The sequence below is a fragment of the Thamnophis elegans genome, chromosome 12 (genome assembly GCF_009769535.1).
Source record: "Thamnophis elegans isolate rThaEle1 chromosome 12, rThaEle1.pri, whole genome shotgun sequence".
Classification (NCBI taxonomy): domain Eukaryota; kingdom Metazoa; phylum Chordata; class Lepidosauria; order Squamata; family Colubridae; genus Thamnophis; species Thamnophis elegans.
The window spans coordinates 27569241-27592127 of NC_045552.1; the positions used below are offsets into that span (position 1 = coordinate 27569241).

The following is a 22887-nucleotide window of genomic DNA, read 5'->3' on the forward strand; positions in this document are numbered from 1 at the left end:
TGGCTGCTGCTGTGTTGCAATGTTTTCGGGGAGCGCTTATTTTGGGGGAAACTGATTATAAACAAACCATATTAAAGAATTGTAGAACTGATTGATACTTAATTAGAGGAGAAAAGAACCAGAGAAAATCTGTGCTTGATCATGTCAACATTTCTTCCCATCCATCGTCTTGTTTCCATGATGGCCCAATCAGATGCCAATTGGAAGGCCATCAACAAATTAGTACAATGGCATTCACAAACACCTGCGTTCCTCAGTGATTAACAGGTGAATGATTGTACTGTCTCGGCTTCCAAACAAACCTGTTGCCACGAGCAGAATGCTTTCTACATTTCCTAGCTTAAAACATGTTTTGTTAACTGTTGTCATACAGTTTCTTGAAGGTCAAATCTTGGCTCTTCGTAGAAAGATCAGGCCCATTTCGTTTGGACTTATGCTCTTATTTGATGTTCCTAATGCTTTGCTTCTACTGAATCAGTAGTGGATCACCTCAGTGCAGAGAGAGGTAGGGTGTGAATTAAAGAATTTTGCTGATTATGCATGGGATTCGATCCTGAGCCATCTCTAATAAGGGGAACTGTAAATCCTTCATGCAGGGGTGAAATCCAGCAGGTTTTGAAGAACCGGTAGCGGAAATTTGGGGTAGTTCAGAGAACCGGCAAATGCCACCTCTGACTGGCCCCAGAGTGGGATGGGAATGGAGATTTTGCAGTATCCTTGCCCTGCCACACCCACCAAGCCATGCCCACCAAGCCACACCACACCCACAGAATCGGTAGTAAAAGAAATTGAATTTCACCACTGCCTCTATGTCTCCAAAATCACTGCGGGTCCTTCACATTGAAAGCCTACAGGGTAGCAATATGATCGAGAATAATAGAATTCTCTTTCCCTTTGACTGGACACCAAGAAGCCGTTATGTATCAGTCCTCTAAGATATCAAATATAAAGCTTTGAGAGCCACTGTGATGCTGACACCCATCCATAACTGCCAGGCCTTACTTGATTAGACTAGCTACCACGAGTATTTTATTTTTATTTTTTGCTATTGTGGATTAAATTGAATTCACTACATTAGTTATGAATGGCATGAAGACATGAGAAGTTGTGAGAGGCTGGAAAAAGCAATAAATCTAACAATCAAGACATAGATGGAAAATCAACAGGCAACTTATAAATGGCAACTCACTCCATGAGCCACAATGGCGCAGGGGTTACAGTGCACTACTGCAGGCTACTTCTGCTGCCTGCCTGCTGCATGCAAATTGGCAGTTCAAATCCTACCAGGCTCAAGGTCGACTCAGCCTTCCGTCCTTCTGAGGTAGATAAAATGAGGACCCAGATTGTTGGGGGCCATAGGCTGACTCTGTAAACTGCTTAGAGAGGGTTGTAAGCACTGGGAAGTGGTGTGTAAGTCTAAGTGCTAAATGCTATGTCAGGGAGTCCCCAGCATGGTGTCCCTCTTTACTGAAAATCTGGTCACCTTGCTTTTTAGGATGCTGTCTAGATTTGCCATAGCTTTCCTCCCCAGGAGCAAGCGTCTTTTAATTCCTTGGAATTGGGTATGTCTAGTTTAATGAAAAGAAGGACCGAGCTATTGTATTGTGGTTGCTGCAATTAATATACTTAATAACTCCATTTTTATTCTTTATTTTTTAATAATAATTTTCATAACAGTTGCTCCTGTTTTTGTAATTACTGTTTTATATTATTATTTTAGTGGATTGTTGTCACCCCTGTGAGTCATTTCTATTGAGATGTACACATTTGAACAATAAATGTATTTATTTTATATTTAAGGAAAGGCATCATCTATAAACTAAGCAAAGGTGTAGCTTCCAAGATGTGCCCTTGGGATCTTGAAATTGGTGGGAATCTACTCAGAGATTAATTGAGGAAAGCTTAATAACAGGGAGTTCTTAACTTAAATCCACACAGAATAAAACTATTTTAATAAATCCTATGCACAATAAATAAAATATTATTTTAAAATACATTAAAAAATAAAAGAAAAACACTCCAAGTCAATCCAGAATGATGTAGATGTTAATACAAAGAACTGAGCAAATTAAAATGGTTAAATAGTCCCAGGGAAATATTTTTCAAAGAAAAAAGAAGAGCCACCATTTTTCCCACACAAGCAGACCTCCAAACTCTGTGCCCCTCCCCTCCAGAAAATCCAGGAAGTAACAGTTGCTTCCCTCTCTAGCCAGGTATTTCCTGCAGTTCTATGGTAATGGGTCATTTTTCTTATAAAAGTGAGTAAAAGGGACGGGGGAGTCCGTTTTCTTGCTTTAAAGTTTTAATATCTTTAATGAAAATACTGAGACAGAGAGAGAGGTTAGTTAGACAGAGTGCCTTTGGTCTTGCCCCGGTTAGGATTTCTTAAGCAAATCCACTGGGCTTTCAACATGAAGCCAGAAAATTGGGACTTTTTAAAAACGCGCCGGGAAACGGGACAAATTGTTATAAAGCGTGATCGTCACGCTGAAATCAGGACGTCTGGTCACCTTACTCAGATCTTGCTTTTCTCTCTCTGCTATCATTTCAAACTCAGTAAAAATGCCTCTTCTCTACTTCAATGGAGTCACGGGTTTTCTTTCTTGGGTTTGAATGGAGGCAAGCCTGACAGTCCAGGTGGTTAAAAAACAAGGAAGACACATTTCAGAGCATCAACTCCAATGAACTTGCTATCGGTGAAGGTTGCTAATTCTTCTTGCACTTTCCAAGAATTTTCCCCAAGACTAGCATGAAAGAGACCAGCCTGAAGTTTGTATAATTCTTATTTTTTTCAACCTTGCTTGACTTCCACCAACTTGACAGCCGAGTTTGAGTGTCTTCACTTTCATAAAATTCAGGAACAGGAAGACAGACTTTCTAGATGACATTCAAGCTCTTTCTGGTCTGGTTGATTGTACCACAGTATCTCACCCAGCGGAACCTTGAAAAGTAGATTGTAAAGTTGTTTACTCCGGTTATTGCTAGAAATACATCATTTTGAGAAGCTTGGCAATGCTTTAGTTCTATGGTCAAGGATAGCTTGTAAGTCAGCTCCTCAAACATTCATTGTTCTCTAGCAAAAGATCCAAGAGCCAAACTATACACACACATTTTTCTTATCCTTTTCAAAAGATTGGTGCTCTCCCAAGAAAGATTCTGAGAATTTATGCAATTGGACTGACTCTGTTGAATGTAGATGTATGAGCCCTGGTGGCGCAGTAGTTACAGTGGAGTATTGCGGGCAAACTTTGCCCACAGTTTAGAGCTCGATCCTGACAGGACTCAAGATTGACTCAGCCTTTCATCCTTCTGAGGTTGGCAAAATAAGGACCCAGATTGTTGGGGGAAATATGCAAATAATGCATACATTGTAAACCTCCCAGAGAGTATTGTAAAGCTTTATGGGGTGGTATACCATGTTTCCCCTAAAACAAGACAGGGTTTTATTTTCTTTTGACGCCCCCCCCAAAATAAGCCCTTGGCCTTATTTTGGGGGATGTCTTTTTATTTTTGAGGTGCATGAGGCAGCGAGTATGGTCACCTCATGGCTGGTGCTGTGTTGTAATATTTTGGGGAAGGGCTTATTTTCAGGGGAGGACTTATTTTAGCGCATGCGCACAAAAGCTTGATTGGGCTTATTATCCGGGGAAGTCTTGTTTTCAGGGAAACAGGATATAAGCCTAAAAAGTTAATAAGACTAGGTATGCTAGGGCACTTTTGACATCTTACAACATGGGTGAAACCAAAATGGCTGAGATGCTGCTAAATTGACACTCCCAGTTGTCCCATCCAACTGTACTTTGCAATTCAGCTACAATTGGAGAACTTCTCTTTCTTACACAAACATCCCAACTATGCATCCTAATGTCAGCAGTTCAATACAGCCAAGCAAATGAAATCAACTCTGCACCCAAATGGGCTCTGATAAATTATTGGAATTTACCTTACTTTATTTAATCCCTGTTTCATTTCTGTATGTTAAAAATAAGTCATTAAGTAATTTGCTCTTGCAATTAAGCATAACTATCAATCTTGTGAAGGATTATAAAAGTCTGCCTTTTGTTGCCGCATAAATAAAGCCCTATGCTGTAAAATGCACAGTCATTTTTAAAAAAAGTTTTGCAACTTTATTTAACTGTTATTTCCAGAAAATCAAAGGCATAATAGTGAGAAATTTCTGATTGAAACAGGTGTTATGATGTCAAAATAATTCAGTTAATGGCATGGTGGGTGGGTGGGTGGGTGGGAGAGAGAAATAGGTGAGACAAGAGTTATCAGATACCCCATACACATTTGAAAGTGCTAGTAATTAATTACATTGGCACAGAACATAAAACCTGAAGACAAGTTCTGATTTGGTTTCATGGAAGCATGCCACAATCAATAAACTCCCTCTCTTGTCCTGCTGCTGGCTGGGGAATTCTGGGAGTTGAACACCCTGCATCTTAAACTTGCCAAAGTTGAGAAACATTGCCCTAGATATTTCCACCAGGTCCTGTGCCAAAAATCTTCACTCCAATTGCATCCATGACTGCTTTCAAACAGTGAACATTGTGAGCATCCTGCCATTAGCTATGCAGAACATTCCATCTCTTGAGATAAAATGCCTTGCAGATACCGTATTTTTCGGAGTATAAGAAGCACCGGAGCATAAGACACACCATGATTTTGAAGAGATAATTTTTTTTTAAAAGTGTTTGTAGTCTCCAGGCCTCCCAAACCTTCTGCATACCTCGGGGTTTTTTGCAAAAAAAAGGGGGGGCATGGAGAGCTTTGGGAGGCTTATAGAGTGCTCCTGGGGGCCGGGGGGGCAGGGGAAACAAGCAAAAATGGGCAGTTTTTGCAAAAAAAAGAGGGGCATGCATAGGCTTTGGGAGGCTTGTAGAGTGCTCCTGGGGACTGGGGGAGTAAAATGAGCAAAAATGGCCTCTTCTTTGCTGGATTTTGCTCTCCTCAGCCTCCAGGAGCACTGCAAGCCTCCCAAACCCTCTGCACATCCATTTTTGCAAAGTGGGTGGGGTTTCAGTAGGCCAAAAATTCTGCATTCAGTTTATAAGACACACCCAGATTTTCACCCTATTTTTGGGTGGGAAAAGGTGCTTCTTATACTCCCAAAATATGGTACTTAAGAACCCTATTTAACTGTAGCTCTGGATGGATAACAGTAGGCATTGCATGGGACAATGCCACAATAGGTAAGCACCATGTCAAGAATACCATTTAAGGTCAGGTCAGCCAAGAATAAGGACTTGAGTGCTCTGAACTTTGTGATGATGGAGAGTTTTCAGATGAAGAAGATGGTCAGAAGAACCAGATGTATCTGGCCCTGGTCTAAGACTTGGACCAGAACCATTGCTTGCGAATGTAGGATCCTTTGCTCATGATTTAGGTCCAATCTTATCAGGAGAGCCATTGGATCAAACACAGGTAGTCCTCCACTTATGATGGGTCACTTACCAACCATCTGAAGTTACAACAGACTCTGCAAAAGTTAGTTGCAATCTGATTTCAAAGTTAAAACCACTGCAGTGCCCCTGCCATTGTTTATCCCATTGTTGTCCACAGGGATGCTCAGCATCCCCCCCACATGCACACACACACACACTATCTCCCCCGCCCCATCCCACCAGGTCCCTTTAGGCCTCAGCCTACTCACAATCACCCAGAAAAGGGAATTGAAAGTCAATCAGCAGAAGTTACCAGCACATGGAGGACAGTTACAGCTTATAGGTACTTCCTATCCAATCACCCAAGGGACTTTGCAGGACTCAGAATAGCAATATCACTTAGACCTATATATCGCTTCCCAGTGCTTTCCAGCCCTCTCTAAGCAGTTTACAGAATCAGCCTCTTGCCCCCAACAATCTGGGTCCTCATTTGACCCACCTTGGAAGGATGGAAGGCTGAGTCAACCTGGAGCCTGGTGAGATTCGAACTGCCAAATTGAAGGCAGCTGGTAGGCAGCAGAACTAGCCTGCAGTACTGTACTCTAACCACTGTGCCACTGCGGCTCTTGAAAGTCTTCTCGAGATAGGGAAATCCTTTAATTACATAAAGCCACTTCCCATCTCAGAACACTCACCCCACATTGCAAGACCTCAAGCACACAAAAGATTAAGAGTTAAACATTCCCCATAGGGGTGCACTCAGTCTACTGTAGAAAGTAGAAAAAGTCGTGATGACCAGAACTGGAGAGTTTTCCAAGTGAGATCTCATCAAGGCAGTATCTCTATCTCAAATATCTATCAAAAATGTTTTGTTTAAAGTTTGTTGAAAGCGTTTGAGGGCAAAACACATTTTGTTATAGAGTTTCCAAATTTGGCCTTGAAATCCAGAAGGCAGCAAGGAGTTTTCTGCACCTCAGTGCTATCTTCTAATAGTAATCCTGGTCTCTGCAGTTAGATCTGGCAAACCTACTTCTGTTATGTCTGTTGGTACATAAATCTTACATGGTTTCTACAATGTCACATTCTAGAAAGGATGTATGTTTTTTTCAGGAGGAAGACCTTTGAGTGGTACACCTGAGACAGTTCTCCAAAACACGTAAGATGTCGGAGGGGGAAAACCACCTGAATTTAAAAGCATGTTATTCACATTTGAAATAACTCAGTGGTGTCAACTGAACTTTCTTCTTGTTGTTGTTTTTTCTTTGAAGATGTTTCGCTTCTCATCCAAGATTGCTAAATGTCTGTAGGATAAACACCCTTTGAGTGGTGTGGGAATAAGAGTGGATTTCCAGCAAAAAAAATGGAGACTAAAGAAACCAGAAGCCCCACTCAGGTGACCCTGAGGACACAGATCAACCTCCAAGTGCTTCAACCATCCTCTAAAAAGGATGCAAATGACCAGCTGACTTAAAGGAATATCAATCTTTCCATTCCCTGCTATCCTGTCAGAGCCGAAAAAGCTTCTTGGATGAGAAGCGAAAGGTCTTCAAGGAAAACAAAACAGAACAAGAAAGTCCAGTTGCCTCCTAAAAAAGCACCTTTGGGACAAGTGTGACCTGGATGACTGAGAATCTCTACAGACAGATATTTATTTTTATTTATTTTTTGTCACTCATGTACAAAATAACAGGAATAAGAATAAACAGGAATAAGAACGCAGGAAATGGGTACAAATAAATGGGGACAGTAGGACAGGGACGGTGGGCACGCTGGTCTCTTAGGAATGGGGTGAGGTCAACAGTAGACAGTTTAAGGTTAAAGTTATGGGGGTTTTTAGGATGTAACAACAGTCAGGTAGTGTCAAGAGGTAGCCCTTGACTTAAGACAATCGAGCCCAAAACATATGTTGCTAAGTGAGACATTTGCTGTGAGTATTGACCCATTTTACAACTTTTCTTGCCATTGTTGTTAATGGAATCACTGCAGTTGTTAAGTGAGTAACATAGATGTTAAGTTAGGGTGACCAGACATCCCGCTTTTGGCGGGACAGTCCCGATTTTACACAATTTGTCCTGCGTCCCGCATCGTTGTTAAAAAGTCCCAATTTTTCATTTTTGGCACATTGCAGTTCGCTCACTCGCTCCCCCGCCCATCCGCACTAAGCCAGCCCAGTCTGCTGCTCACTGATTGGCTGGAGTCCAGCCAATCAGTGAGTGGGCTGGAGGCGAAACGTTTAAATTTAAAAGCTTCACGCTGCTTGAGTCTGACCTCCATTTCGTCTTCGCCTTCCAGGAGCTTGCTGCTTCCCCCTCAGGTAAGCAACTAAGCCCCGGCAGCAGGACTCGGGAGGCTTCAGGTGGGCGGCGGCGGCCTAGCTTTCGCAAGGGAAGGCCTTCCCTTGCGAAGGCCTTCCCTAGCGAAGCCATGGGCTGGCAGTAGCCGCCGCGGCCTAGCTTTCGCAAGGGAAGGCAAAGACGGCCTAGCTTTTCTCCCTACCCCACCCTCTCCAGACCTGCTTAGTGACCCTAGCCTTGTTGTCCCTCCAAAGTCCAGTCCAGTGTCTTACCTGTTCCTGCTGCATCTCTGCCTGCCTGCTCCCTGTTGCTTCCATCCATCACTGCGAGGATCCATCGCATCGGAGTTCTGCTGATTCTGCCTGCTGGTAAGTGACCCGGGTTTTTTTTCTTTTATTTTTTAATATATTTTAAAATAATATTTTATTTATTGTGCATAGGATTTTTTAAAATAGTTTTATTCTGTGTGGATTCTTTTTTTAAATTGTCTTAGACTATTAAAAAAAAGATTCTATCCAAAATAAATTAAAATAAACCATTTTTAAAAATTCTATGCACAATATAGAATTTTTAAAAATGGTTTATTTTAATTTATTTTGGATATAATCTTTTTTAAATAGTCAATTACTTCATAGTTACTTCAATTTATTCTGTGTGGATTCTTTTTTTAAATTGACACATCTAATCATAAGGATATAAAGTTATTTCCAACCATTATTAGATTTTTTGATTCAGAAACTGGAATACAAATTAGAATTTTAGATTTTGTTTCTTTGCCCGGCGAAACTTCTGAAATAATTTTTAGTTCCATTATTAATATTTTGGAACAAAACAATTTAAAACATAAAATAATTGCATATTGTGGAGACAACACGAACGCAAATTTTGGAGGAAAAGCGAGAAGAGGTACAAATAATATTTTTTATAAATTAAACAAAAACCTTAATCAAAACATTATTGGTGTTGGTTGTGCAGCGCACATAATACATAACACCATTCAAACAGCTGCTGACTTGTTGCCCGTAGATGTGGAAAATATTGTTGTTAAAATATATTCTTATTTCTATATATACACTATGCGCGTTGAAATGCTTAAAGAATTTTGTGAAACTGCGGAAGTTGAATATCAGAAAATACTTGGATACAGTAAAATGCGCTGGTTAGCTCTTTTGCCAGCTGTCAAAAGAATTTTGAAAATATACGATCCTTTGAAATCCTACTTTCTATCACAGGATAAATGTCCTAGAGTTTTAGAAGAGTTTTTTGAAAAAGAATCTTCAAAAATTTGGCTAGAGTTTGTACACAATCAAGCAGCTCTTTTTCAAAATGCTATAAAACTTATTGAAGGTGACAAAATTTTGGTAATCGAAGTAGCAAATGAAGTTAATAATTTAAAATTTCAGTATCAAGAGCGATTAGAAAATATTTTTATTCCATTAACTATCCGTAATAGTATAAGCCAGCTAGAAGAACAAGGTGCAATAAATCATGCAGATATCATGAATCACGTTAAAAAGTTCTATAGTAACTGCATAGATTATTTAGAAGAGTGGACGGTACATTACAAAGATATTGAACATTTTCATTGGGTTGCATTAAAACAAGAACTTAATTGGAATGATGTGCAAAAATCATTCGATCATATTACTCAAAATTTCCCATATAGTAATATTTCTGAAAATGATCTTTTTGATGAGGTATCATTATTAAAAATATATATATATTGATAAGGAAAAGGTTAAATCTTGGGCATCAGCAAAAATCACAATAGAGAACAAATGGTTAGAAATATTTCATCATTTTGAAACAAACCATGTTCCATACAATAATGCACTAAAAATTGTGGAATACGCTCTGTCCCTACCAGGAACTAATGCTGCGACTGAACACGTTTTTTCTACGGTAAATAAAGTGTGGACATCAGAAAAATCACAATTAAGTGTTGAGACTTTGAAAGCCATTTTATGTGTGAAATATAATTTAACAAATTCTTGTGAAAAATTTCATGACCTTTTAAACAAAGACAGCAATCTACTAAAAAAAATTCACTCAAGTGAGAAATATGCCAAAGAATAAAATAATACTGTACATAATTTTTGTAAATATATTTAATAAATATAAATGTAAATAAATGTATTATATTTGTAAATTGTAGTTATGTTGAAATAAAATATATATATTACAATACTATTTTTGCGTTCTATGAAAATTTTTGTTGCTCTATATAAAATTTTTAATCAAGAACACCCCCACCCACCCACCCCCCGGTCAATGGTGTCCCTCTTTACCAATCTGAAAATCTGGTCACCTTATGTTAAGTGGACCTGCCTTCCGCATTGGCTCTGCGGGTCATAAGGTCGCCAAAGGAGACCCTGGGACCCTGGGACATAGCAACCGTCCTAAGTAGGAACCAGTTGCCAAGTGGCTGAATGTGGATCGTGTGACCATTGGGATGATGTAAGTGTGAAAAATGATCATAAGTCACTTTTTAGGGCCGTTGTAACTTTGAATGGTCACTAAATGAACTATTGTAAATCAAGGACTTTATTATTATTTATTATTACTCTATAAACCTGAAAATAAATTGATCCTCAAAGAATTCTTGAGACTTCAGGCTTGGAAAAACAGGCCTAGAGCATTTTCTCAAGGAGATGCCAAGACGGCCCACAACAGTCTCCCCTGAAGGAAAACAGTGTTATTTTCTATTAAACTGCACCATCTGGTGGTCAAAGTCAGAGGTTGCAGCCTCAGCATCGCCCCCAAAAAAGCACCTGCCTCATTTGGACACTGAAAGCAGCTGGAAGAAAGAGATTTTCTAGAGCAGGGCTGTCAAATTTGCGGATCAGATGCATCATGCAGTGGCCACGCCCACACCCGGTTTAGCAAAAGGGGGGAGTCTCAATACATCAAATGACGCCCCCGTAACGACATGAGTTTGACACCCCTGTTCTACAGACTCTCTTTCCCTTTACCATTTCTTTATTTTATTTATTTTGTCAAGCATGTACAGTATAAGAGAACAGATATAAGTATGTTGGAAGAAATGTCCTTCTGGGGTTTAATTCCAAGCGGAGGAAAAGACACTGGACACATGGAGGCTGCTTGGAAAGATGGTTTAATGGTGGCCAGGATCACATGACTTGAGCTCCTGAACAGAAAAGGGGATCACATGCTTCCAGATGTTGGGTGAAGAAGAAAAAGGGGCAGAGATGCTGAAAGTCCCTGGTTTTAATGCCCTCTCTGGCCTTTGATCTTGAGTTTGTATTCTGATTGGTTGTCAGACTCCCATGGGGCCATGCAGGGGCAACTCTCTAGGCTGTGCTTTGAATCCATGTTTGTTTGAGCACTGCTTCTCCCCAGGCGCCCTGTGGTGAGATGGGTAAAGGGCCAGTACTATTATGCCTTAATCCCATCACCCCGGAGCTGAAGGGGAGGAGTTTTTGTTACATAGAAGTGACTGGCTCAGGGATTTTAATGTTCCATTGACAAAGGTGGGGGCTATTAAGAGTGAGTCTGTTTCCTGCCTAAAAACATGTTTCTCCATTTCTTATCCAGGGGAATATAATATTCTGCCTTTTCAATATTTCCCAGGATATTTCATTTTTCTAGGAGAGGGAGGGGTGGGTTTTAGCTTCCTACAAGTATAAACATGATTATGAATACAGGAAATGGTTATGAATAAGTGGGGACAGGAGGACAGGGATGGTAGGCAGACTGGTGCGCTTATGCACACCCCTTACAGAACTCTTAGGAATGGGGTGTGGTCGACAGTAGACAGTCTAAGGCAGTGATGGGTAACCTTTTTCCCATCACTTGCCAAAAGTGGGGGGGAGCACAGTGGGGTCGTGCACGGGCGTGCCACACCCATAATACCATGGGCACGATCCCCGCCCTCCTCCCCCTTGCTTTTGGCTCATTATGGATCCGTTTTTTGCTTTCCCCAGGCTCCAGAGGCTTTCTAGGAGCCTGAGAGGGGCAAAAACAGCCTCCTGCCTCTCCAGAGGCCCTCAAAATTCAGATGCTTCGCAATTGGTTTGTATTTGTGATGGTTGCAGTATCCTGGGGTCACGTGATCCCCATAACAACTGTGGCAAGGAAGGTCATTAAATGGGCCAAAGCTCAGCTAACAAATGTCTCGCTTGACAACGGAAATGTGGGGCTCAATTGTGGTCGTAAGTTGAGGACTACACGTAGCCCATTCTGTTACCCATAATGGAAACAGAAAAAAATATATGAAAGAATTCCCGGAGCGGGGGGAGAAAGAGGAAAGAGTTAGAAGAAAGGCAATGAGAAAGGGGGGGGGGGAGCCTGCAGAAGTTACTCTTCAGATGGTATAGTTCAGCGGTCACCAACTGGTGGTCCGTGAGAAAAGTTTGGTGGTCCGCAGAAAAATTATTTGCATTTTTTATATTGCACTAAATCAGGGGTCCTCAAACTGCGGCCTCTGAGACGGACACGTGCACTGAACGTTTGTGTTGCTGCAGAGAGTCTCCTCCCTTGGGGTCTTTTTGTGTAGGACAGAGGGGGACAGAAATTCCAACTTGGGGTCTGCCTCGGCCTCCTGGTGCGGGGCTTTGGACGAAGGTGCAAAGAGCCGGAGGGCCTTGTTCCAATGGGACTGAATCATGGCCTGGAACTGGCTGACCATCTCAGCCCACTGAGCCTCCAGGCACTGGTACCTGGCATTGCACTCCCCTCTGCTTGGAAAGACTATGCTCCTAGTCCTCAGTGAGGTGCTTTTGCTGAGCCTCCTTTTCGATCAGATCCAATTTGACCTGAGCCAGCTGTTTGGCCAACTCTTTCTTGTGGTGGCTGCTTAGCTCCAGCAACTGCTTCCTGTTGGGGCCCTAAACAGCCCAGGTGGGCAGGCAAGGAGTGGCTGAGAGGGGAGGGGCAAGTAGAGTCCGGCAAGGCACCCCTCAATGTGAGTGACATCAAGTTGGCCACACCCACCCACCCAGTCATTAGGCAGATCATATTAATGGTCGGCGGGATTTAAAATTATGAATTTAGTGGTCCCTGAGGTCTGAAAGGTTGGTGACCCCTGATATAGTTGGTCCTGAGTGAAAAGGAAGGAAGCAATGGGTGTGTCATGTCTGCAAGCTATCTTTTCTTTTGGACTTCAGGTCTGCCACACTTTCTACTGTCTATTTTCTATTGTGGGAAAATAGGAGGGGGGATTATATGGAGTTGGGTGATATGTAGCCATAACAACATTCTTCTTAGAAAGCCAAGGTCATTTTTGTCTCTGCACCTGCCTGGAACTGGATGGGTGGAAGCTGCCAGCAAGGCAGTGGGAGATTTGACCATGGGATGGACTTATGGGGACAAGATCTTGAACTTTCAATTGGATGTGGAAAACCGGGAAGCTTTCAGATTCGGGTTTTCCTAGATGTGCCAACATGGCTCTCTTAATAAATTGGAACTTTGAGGAATCCTTTGCCTCGGACTCTGATTTACCTTTGGGTGCTATTTGGAACCCTGACAGGGTGGCTTGTATGACTGCCACATATTTTCAGCACCAGAAAGTCAAATAACTTTCAGAAACCTACCTTACAGCCTTCCTGTCCTTGGACAACATTAGCTGCTGAAGGCCACAATTCGCCCCATCCACAGACCTGCTCTCTACTTCCAGCTTGTCATTCACAGGGCTCTATACAGCCTTCGATATGCAACCACAATTGAGCCCAACATTTCTCTTGCTGAACAAGACGGTTGTTAAGTGAGTTTTGCCCCCATTCTATGACCCTTCTTGCCATAGTTGTTAAATGAATTGCTGCAGTTGTTAAGCCAGTAACACGGTTGTTAAGTGATTCCAGCTTCTCCATTGACTGCTTGTCTGAAAGTCGCAAGGTGAGGACATAACCCTGGGACATTGCAACTGTCATAAATATGAGTTAGTTGCCAGGTTTCTGAAGGTTGATCATGTGGGGCTGCAGCAGTGGTTGTGGTCATAAATGGTCATAAGTCCCTTTTCTCACTGCTGGTGTAACAATAATCACTAAATGAACCGTTGTGAGTCAAGGACTACCTGTACTTGCAGACAGGTAAGGAAACAAACAAAAGGTAAGGAAGATAAAGGTAAAGGTTTCCCTCACACAAATGTGCTATTCATTCTCGACTCTAGGGGGCAATGCTCATCTTATTTTGGCACTTCCTTGTTATTTCAATTTCAGGTGAGGATATTCCTACTTTCCCAGTATTTCCTTCCTCCCTTCCTCCCTCCTTCCTTTCTCCCTTCCTTCCTTTCTCCCTTCCTCCCTCCCTCCTTCCTTCCCTCCCTTCACACAGAATGTGATTTATGCTCTATCAGTGGTTCTCCTAGACATATGGTAACTTCATTTATAATGTTATTCTGTACAAAGGTAAAGGTAAACGTTCCCCTCACACACATGTGCTTGTCGTTCCCAACTCTAGAGGGCGGTGCTCATCTCCATTTCAAAGCCGAAGAGCCAGCGCTGTCCGAAGACGTCTCCATGGTCATGTGGCCGGCATGACTCAATGCCAAAGGCGCACGGAACGCTGATACCTTCCCACCAAAGGTGGTCCCTATTTTTCTACTCACATTTTTCCCTGTTTTCGAACTGCTAGGATGGCAGAAGCTGGGACAAGTAATGGGAGCTCACTCCGTTACGTAGCACTGGGCATTCAAACCGCCAAACTGTTGACTTTCTGTTCGACAAGCTCAGCATCTTAGCCACTGAGCCACCACGTAGTAGAGTATCATGGTTCTAAACAGGAGACTGAATGTGAGAAATTTTTCCTGGTGCAATTATTTAGCATTTCCTTAACAATAGTAGCATCCAAGTAGAAGTCTTCAAACAGAGGCTGAACAGGCCTCTGTTTCAGAGATGGTCTGTTGCAGTGTGTATCTCACTCTTAGCATCTTTAAGATGTGTGGACTTCAATGCCTCAGTCAGCATATTTGGAGTTACAGTCCAGCCATCTTAAAGTGGCCACAATTGAGAAACATTGTTCTAATGCAGGGGTCCCCAACCACTGGTAGGTGGACCGGCACCAGGCCAGGGCATGCCAGAAGCCGGACCACGCAAACAAGTGAAGCCGGAAAACTCTCTCCATGGAACCAGTCCCTGGCACCCAAAAGGTTGGGGACCGCTGTTCTGATGTATCCTACAATGAGAAGGGACTTGGACCACACCAGTGTTTCTCAGTCTTGGCAACTTTAGGATGTGGATTGCAACTGCCAGCATGCTTTCTGGGGAATTCTGGGAACTGAAGTCCACACACACACACAACTCTGAGATTCTATTCAGAAAACAGCCATTCCAACTTTTTCTTTACCTCAGCACAGGTTTTGAAAAAAAGATTTTAAAAAGAAACTCAAAACCCCATAATCTTACAAAACATTTAACACATAATAAAACATTTATTTATTTATTTATTTATTTTAAAAAACACTTTTGAATTGTTTCTTAACATGGAAATAAACGTCAGGAACAGTTGTCTTTTATTCAGACAATAACTTCAACCCCCAATGCAATTCTCATTCTCCTCATGGAATCTGCCTCTTGCCCAACATACATATTCAAAATCATCAGCATATAACATAAAACCATAAAACTATCCATCTCTTTTTTGCCCTGGAAATTACTCAATGCCAATTCCCATGAACTTCATGGAAAATGCTCATTTTAAGTCATGAGTTTACAATGGTTTCTGGTGAGCCAATTGGCTACCTGTTTGTCACAACCAGGGTATGAGATAGAGATACTAGGATTCGGGTAATTTACCGTATCCAACTCAGTGTTTTTCAATCTTGGTAACTTTAAGGTGTGTGGACCTTTAATTCCCAGAATTCCCTGCTGGCTGGGAAAGTCACCAAGACTGAGAAACGCTGATCTAAATAAACTTTTAAACCCCAATCAACGCACAATTGAAACCTAAATGTACCCCCGTCTCTTAGAATTATAAGGAATAAATATGCAAGCAGGTTAAGAAAAAGTAATGAAACTTCCTTCACCTGCAGCTTATTCTACCCTTATTTCTACCCTGTTTGCTCTCAAAGAGGAGTTGTCCTCTATTTTGCAGGTTTCAGCCACCACCATCATACCTGTCACCCTCCCAAGCATCTCAGGTTGGTCCTATGTAGTATCCCCCGTCTTGCTGGACTGGAAACGACTCTAACCCAGCTGGAATCTGAGACAATGCAGAGATCATTTCCTGTGTAAGGAGACTACATGGTTGGGCTTCAAGATTTTGAATGCTGGACTGCATCTGTGTCACATATTGGAGAAGACCTAAGGTTTCCTGCACAGATGGGTTATGCGCTCCAATCGTGTTAGCATAAGGAATCTGGGGTGGAAGTTGAGCCTGACATTCTTCCACAGGGGTCACGGCTTCAGCACAAAGGACACTCGGTGGAAGTGGATTCCCAAAGGTGTTTATCCCTTGTGCTCCATAGGGTAAGGCCATAGGAGTTCCATGTTGATCTGGATGTAAAACCCCAGAAGGTAAAAGAGGCCCATGCAGGCTACAGAAATCCGATAGATCTGGATCGATAAAAAACTGTATCTCTTCCCCACTCGGACATGGCCGTGATCCCCAAGTTCCCAGGGTTAAATTGCCCAATTGTTCTCCAGTTGAAGCAGAATCTGCTGTTGAATGGAAAGTATCGCCCAAAGGAGTTTGATGGACTTCATCTCTTGCATCTTGGGGGCAAGAAGCGGAAGGCACTCTACACAGTATGTCTCTTTTGAGCTGTTCTATGAGACCGAGAAGACCATCAACTGTCAGCTCCTCTTGCTCTGGAAAGCTTGAGGAAAGCTCCCCTGTGCACAGAGGCTGCGGGGTCTGTTCCTGACCAACATCTGCCTGTAAATGTGAAGGGACAGTGAAGCGGCTGTTTTCCAGGCTGACCTTAGAAGTGACCCTCTTTCTCTTGGCTTTAGGTGGAAGATCATGACTTGTCTTCAGAATGTCCGGACTAGTCCTTTTGGGCAGGATCAGCCCTAGCAGCAAAGCTGGGTGGCGTTGATCAAGTCCTGTTGAAAGAAACAAAGCCATGGAATGAAAAGGACTTGCCCAGGGACAACTTCACAAGCGTCTCACACATTTTTAAACAAAGCCCTTTCTCTTTGCTGGTTGCCAATACCGAAAAGAATGAAGTTCATGGGGCAGGAATTTGTAGTTCTCATGCCAGGGAGAAGCATAATGTGAACCTTAAGCATCTCCTTCCCATTCTCAAGGCTGTGAAGAGAACAGCCAATTTTCTACTCTCTTTTCTGAAGGAAGTAAACAACTACAATTTAAATCATGCACATATATGGCAATGTGACGGTGAATCTTTTGGGCTTGGCATGTCAAAAATTTGGAAAATGCCTAACTTGACCCTACAGGCATGTCTCTTATATACACATATACATCCTGAACAAAAGAGACGGAACGCTTTACATATTCATTCCTAATCCAATGCACATCTGGTTGACACAAAGTTGATTACATACAATTGCTGATAGTATTATCATTTTGCAGACTTTGGTTGCAGATATTCTCTGCGCTTGCTCCTCAAAAATGATCTTTGCTCTGCAAACAACCACCCCGTGCAGCAGTTGGCAAACAAGGGAACTGTGCAGCTGCCATGTTGCCATTGCCTTTTGCAAGCTGCGCTCTTTTTTGTGTTACCATCAATCACGCCTTTGAAGATGACAAATGCTGGCATGGATGGGGAGAATCCATTTTAAATGATCTTTGGGTAGTGCCCAAAGGTATTTCTTGTGTTTGTATTCATTCAGTTTCTTTGGTAATTCCAACAGGGAGAAGAATTGTGGTCGGATGTTGGTGAACCCTGGAATGTCACACAAAATGACATGGGGTGTCACTTTGGACACACATGTCATAGGTTCACCATCCACTGGTACAGATATATAGGCACAGATTAGATAGAGATGGAGATATTTATTTAGTGTGCAGCGGATGAAGATATTGATTTTGGTGGACTGCCATAAACTATGTGTAAATGGTTTTCTTCCTGTCTCCATTGAAGGAATTAATCTAGGGCTGTCATATCCAATTTAATAAATTTCCAATTTAATAAAATTTGTATGCCGCCCACTCCCTAGGGACTCTGGGCGGCTATCCCCAATCTCTTGCTATAAGCCCATGATAGTGAGCACATATTGGTGGGCACGTGAGCACATATTGGCACATATTGGTGGGCACGTGAGCTCAGCTCTGGCCGAGCTGATTTTCGGGCCTTATTCAGGCCCTCTATAAGTCAGGAAACAGGCTGTTTTCAGCCTCAGGGGTGGGGGAAGGCTATTTTTGCCCTTGCCAGGCTCCTAGAAAGGCTCTGGAGCCTAGGAAGGGCGAAAAATGGGTCCACCGTGCCATCGCATGCCAAAAGCGGGGGGAACGTGGGGGGAGCACGCACATGTGCATGGGACAGACACATAGAATTATGAGTGTAGACACACATGCACGCAACCCCCCCACCATGCTCCCCCCGCTTCTGGCACTCAAAGGTAAAAAGCTTAGCCATCAGTGCTATAAGCAGTTTCCTGAATACAAACATTCTGTAAGAGTCAGAAGCAAAGCTGGGTTCCTATTAGTTCGGACCGGTTCGGCCCAATAGGTGGTAACCTGGTGGGCTGGGTCACTGGAACCAGCAATGACCCAGGCATGCCACGCCCCCGAACCGGTTCTCTCGGTTCATCTTGTTTTTGGCTTCTGCGCATGCGCAGAAGCACTTTTAAAGAATTGTGCATGTGCACACAGGTGGCATCAAGTTCGTGCGCAGTGCGTCCCTGAGCAAACTGGCGGTAGCAGCAGCCAGAACCCAGCCCTGGTCTGAAGAGTCGTGATTTACTGCTCTACGTACGAGAAGCCTGTTGGATATAATAAATACATCCTAACAGTTTGCAAGTCAAACTTGACAGGGAGTAGGGGAGGGGGTGGGGGGAGGAAGGGAAAGCAAACCTTTTGGTAATCTTGGGGTTTTAAAACAAGTCTTTAAACTTGTTGGCCCTTATTTATCCAAAAGATTTAACTAACATTATACAGGTGCTGTACGATGCTTTACCTTAGTGCGCTACAGATGCTCTGAAGTACAACTCTCAGAATCTTTTCCTTAGATCTGAAACAAACCAACGCGGTGAAGGAGACTAATCTGCTTTATTTAGAAAATGACGGGATGAATCGCTTTGACCAACTGGTATGTGCTCCCCTGCCTCTTCCTCTTCATCCCTTGCCCTGGATCTAAGTAAATAGCACACTTGGTAGCTGTGCATATGATTCTCTGGCATTTTGTAATGCGAAATGAAAGGACGAGGCCAATTCCAAATGTCGATGGAGAAATGTTAATATCCTGTTCCAGTTGCCGCAGGACAATCAAATACCATGTTGTCTCCAAACAGGCATGCAAAGGTCATCATAACAAAGCCAGTGAAAATGACAGCATTGGAGGAGGGGAGGGGGGAGATGACAGCTGAGGAAAGGAGACATCCTGAAAAGCCCATCATTAAAGATTCTGCAACAGTGCAGAATAGTCTCGGTTCATGTGGAGGTTGATTGTAATCCGTCCCACACGTTGGAGATTCAGCGAAGTTCAATAAAAGTTCCAACATGCCCATGTTTGCCCCTAGAGCATACAAAAGTATAGGACACTGAATCATCCAAGAGGCCTGGTATGCATCACACCCAGCAAAATTGAAATTGGACCCACTGATATAACAGAAGGTTGCATCACCTTTTGGGGCTAAGTCCACCTTTGCCTTTAGAACTTCATGTGAAATATGAATTTTATGTTATTTCTCTGCAAGAATTCTCAGTGGTTTCCCTCTCCAGTCACATTAAACATAACAAATTACTGGCAACTTTTAAAGGAGTTTTTGGTACTGTCCATGGGGTTTTCATGGCAAAGATAGTGGAGTGGGTTGCCATTTCCTTCTCCAGTGGATCATGTTTTGTCGGAGCTCTCTGCTATGACCTGTCCATCTTGGGTGGCCCTGAAGAAAGTAAAAGAGGCTTGCTCCTGGGGAGCAAAATTATGGCAAATCTAGACAGCATATTAAAAAACAGAGACATCACCCTACCACAAAAGTGCTATGGCTTTTCCAGTTGCAATGTATAGCTGTGACCATAAGAAAGGCTGAGCGCCAAAGAATGGAGGCCTTTGAACTCTGGTGCTGGAGAAGACTCTTGCGAGTCCCTTGGACTGCAAGGTGATCAAACTGGTCAATCCTAGAGGAGATCAACTCTGACTGCTCTTTAGAAGGCCAGATCCTGAAGAGGAAACTCAAATACTTTGGCCACCTGATGAGAAGGAAGAACTCACTGGAGAAAAGCCTAATGCTGGGAAAGATGGAGGGCAAAAGAAGAAGGGGACAACAGAGAATGAGGTGACTGGATGGAGTCACCGAAGCAGTTGGTGGGAGCTTAAATGGACACCAGAGGATGATAGAGAACAGGAAGGCCTGGAGGAACGTTGTCCATGGGGTTGCGATGGGTCAGACAGAACTTTGCAACTAACAACAACAAAAGAGGAGTTTTTATGATCTCAAAGCTGCAGTTTGGGCATCCTTGACATAGATGATATCTTCCTTGGTGCACATATCAGAGCTAACATTTCTGACTAGTGACTCCTTTGCCAAATATCATTCGCTTAACTGTTAGCTTAATCTGGAATTGCTTTAACAGAATGACATAACATTGAGTTCCCTAACAATCTTGCTAGCTGCAAAAGCTCTTGACACCATTTAATGCATCTTCCCACAGAAAACTTCATTTATACTCCCTCCAGGACCTTGTGTTCGCTCAGGCTTTCTCATGCCAGCTTTCATGGATCCTGTTTCTTTTTCTTCGGGTTGAGTTCGAACTGCAACTGTAGAACTGCCTTCTACTTTGGCCAGGTTGATTACATTGATTGGGGATCTCAGTTCAATTCTTCTTCCGCTTCCACTTGCCTTGTATGTTCTCTTGACATGTAATCAGAGAACTCTGTCAACCGCAGGTGAAACAATATTTTCGTTTGGTTACTCCTGTTCTGCCAAATACCAATAATCCTAGCAATTATCTATGTGGTCCTTGCTTTCTGAGCTTAGTTATTCTCCTGTAGGGGTTTCATGACCCAACTAAGTAACATCATCAGTACTAGCTGCTTTCTGCCATTCCCTTTCTTCTTCTGATCTTTTTTTGCTTCTTCATTTCTCTGGTTTCATTTGAGCTCTCATCCTTCAGCTGTCAAAGTTCAGGTGCCACTAGATGGCAGCAAAAAGATACAGAACACTCTCTTTCCTGTCATCTACCGTGTTTTCCCCAAAATAAGACCCGGACTTATGGGGGGGGGGGGGGCAAAAGATGCATTAGGGCAGTGATGAGGAATCTTTTCAGCACAGAGTGCCCAAGCCGTCTTCTGGTCTCCTTCCTCTTTTCTTTGGCACTCTGGCATGCTGGCCAGCTGGTCTTTATGTCTGCTGGAGTGCCAGAAACCTGAAGACCAGGTGGCCGGTGCACATGCGTGTGCATGCGTGCCGGCCAGCTGGTCTTTGGGTTTCTAGCAAATGCAAAAGCCAGCTTTCCAGTGTGCATGCGCATGCTAGAAACCAGAAAAGCAGCTACCTACAGAGTGCCATAGAATCGCCATCAGGGCATTAGGGCTTTTTTTCTGGAAAACATGCACAACGCGGGAAACCAATAGACAGTGGAACAGATTGACATCCAATTTAATAGACACGGGCAATTCCAACACGCAGCAGCACTGGCAGGAGGCATAGGCCGGGGAGGAGGGGGGAAGAGGGGAGCTGATTTCTGCCATTCTCTTTCTTCTTCAGACTTTTTTTTCATTTCTCTAATTTCACTTGAGCGCTCATACCTCTGCTGCAAAAGTTCAGTTGCCACTAGATGGCAGCAAAAAGATGCAGAACATTTCTCTTTCCTGTCATCTAGTGGCCATTCCAATGTCTGCAGTCCAGAAATGGTAACTACAAAACTGCTGAAACAAAGAGAAGTTCTCTTGAAAGAGAACTCATAACAGAGAGGTTGTATTAAATTATAATAGCCAAAGAAATAAAAACAAAAAAACGCATCCATTTTCCTTGACAGGAAGCTTATCTTACTAAGAATATATCTCCTGGTTTTAAGCTGTCCAGCTTCCTAAGAACCAACAACCTAGAAGTGACCTGGTCTGGTTCCTACCTGGTCCACCTACTGGGTGGAACTGGGAAGGCACCAATTGGTAGGCTGGTAATGGCACCAGGAATATCTCCATCAGGCTGCTTTCCACAATGCCATATCTCTGTCTGTTGTTCAGGTAGGTATACAAAGTGTGGTAAGAATTGAAATCTCTGGATAAACTGGGGCGAAATCGTATCACCCCCATTTCCTAAATGGAAAGGTAAGAAAAAGGCCATTAGCGGATGGGAAAAAGGTTTTGCAACATAAACATTTGTCTATATAATTTATGGTTTTAAAGCAGGGGCTGCCTATACCACCAGCACACTGCAGGAATAGGCAAACTCTTTGTGAAGTGTGTGTGTTCAGAGACTTACTATACTTTATGTTAAGCGTTACATTGGCAAATTAAGCCTAACCTAAGAAATAACTGAAGAAAAATAAAGAACTGGGTCTGCTCAAATATCATCCCCCAAATGCATCAGATTGAAGTAATCACAACAACGAAAAGAGCGAAGGGAGAGAGGAAAGGCAGGGAGAGGAGAGGGAAAGAAGAAAGGGGAAAGGAAAGCAAGACATGGAGGGGAAGTAAGTGTAGGAGAGAGGGCAGAAAGGGGAAGAAGAAAAGAGAAAGGAGAGGAGAAAAGAAGAAAGTAGAGAAGAAGGGAGGGAAGGAGAAAAGGAGAGGGAAGGAAAAGTAGGGTTATGATAAAATAAGATGGATGAATGGGATGGCAGGAGAAGCAGTCCCAATTAGATGGAGAAAAGAATTTATAAATGTTAAAAGATATACACACAATATCGATAATAACTATGAGGATGTATAATTGTGAATGTATGTATGAAGAATAAAAACAGAGAACTTTAAAAAATAAGAAACAATTGAAGAAATAGAAACTGCAAAAGCTTTGACTTGTGAGTGGAGAATTTACACCCAGGGGGTGTTCCAGATTTCAACACAGCTAACTGACTCCATAAGCTAAACAGAGAGGATTTTAAGAATGGAAATCCTGAAGGGAAAAAAAATTCTTCAGGAGGCTTGGGAGAGTCTTGAAAAACAACATAATTAAAGCCCAAAC

At 42.7% G+C, this 22887-nt stretch overlaps 1 protein-coding gene across 1 annotated transcript in view; it reads right to left on the minus strand.

Moving 5' to 3' along the window:
• Positions 1-15137: 15137 nt before the first annotated feature.
• SPOCD1 (SPOC domain containing 1) overlaps positions 15138-22887 on the minus strand; it is a 33466-nt gene continuing 25716 nt past the window's right edge. Inside the window, exons 13-14 of the mRNA XM_032227104.1 lie at positions 21833-22019; positions 15138-16683 (exon numbers count right to left, since the gene is read on the minus strand). Coding sequence (XP_032082995.1) covers positions 15773-16683; positions 21833-22019 — 1098 coding nt within the window. The 3' untranslated portion in view covers positions 15138-15772. The remainder of the gene's footprint in view (positions 16684-21832; positions 22020-22887) is intronic.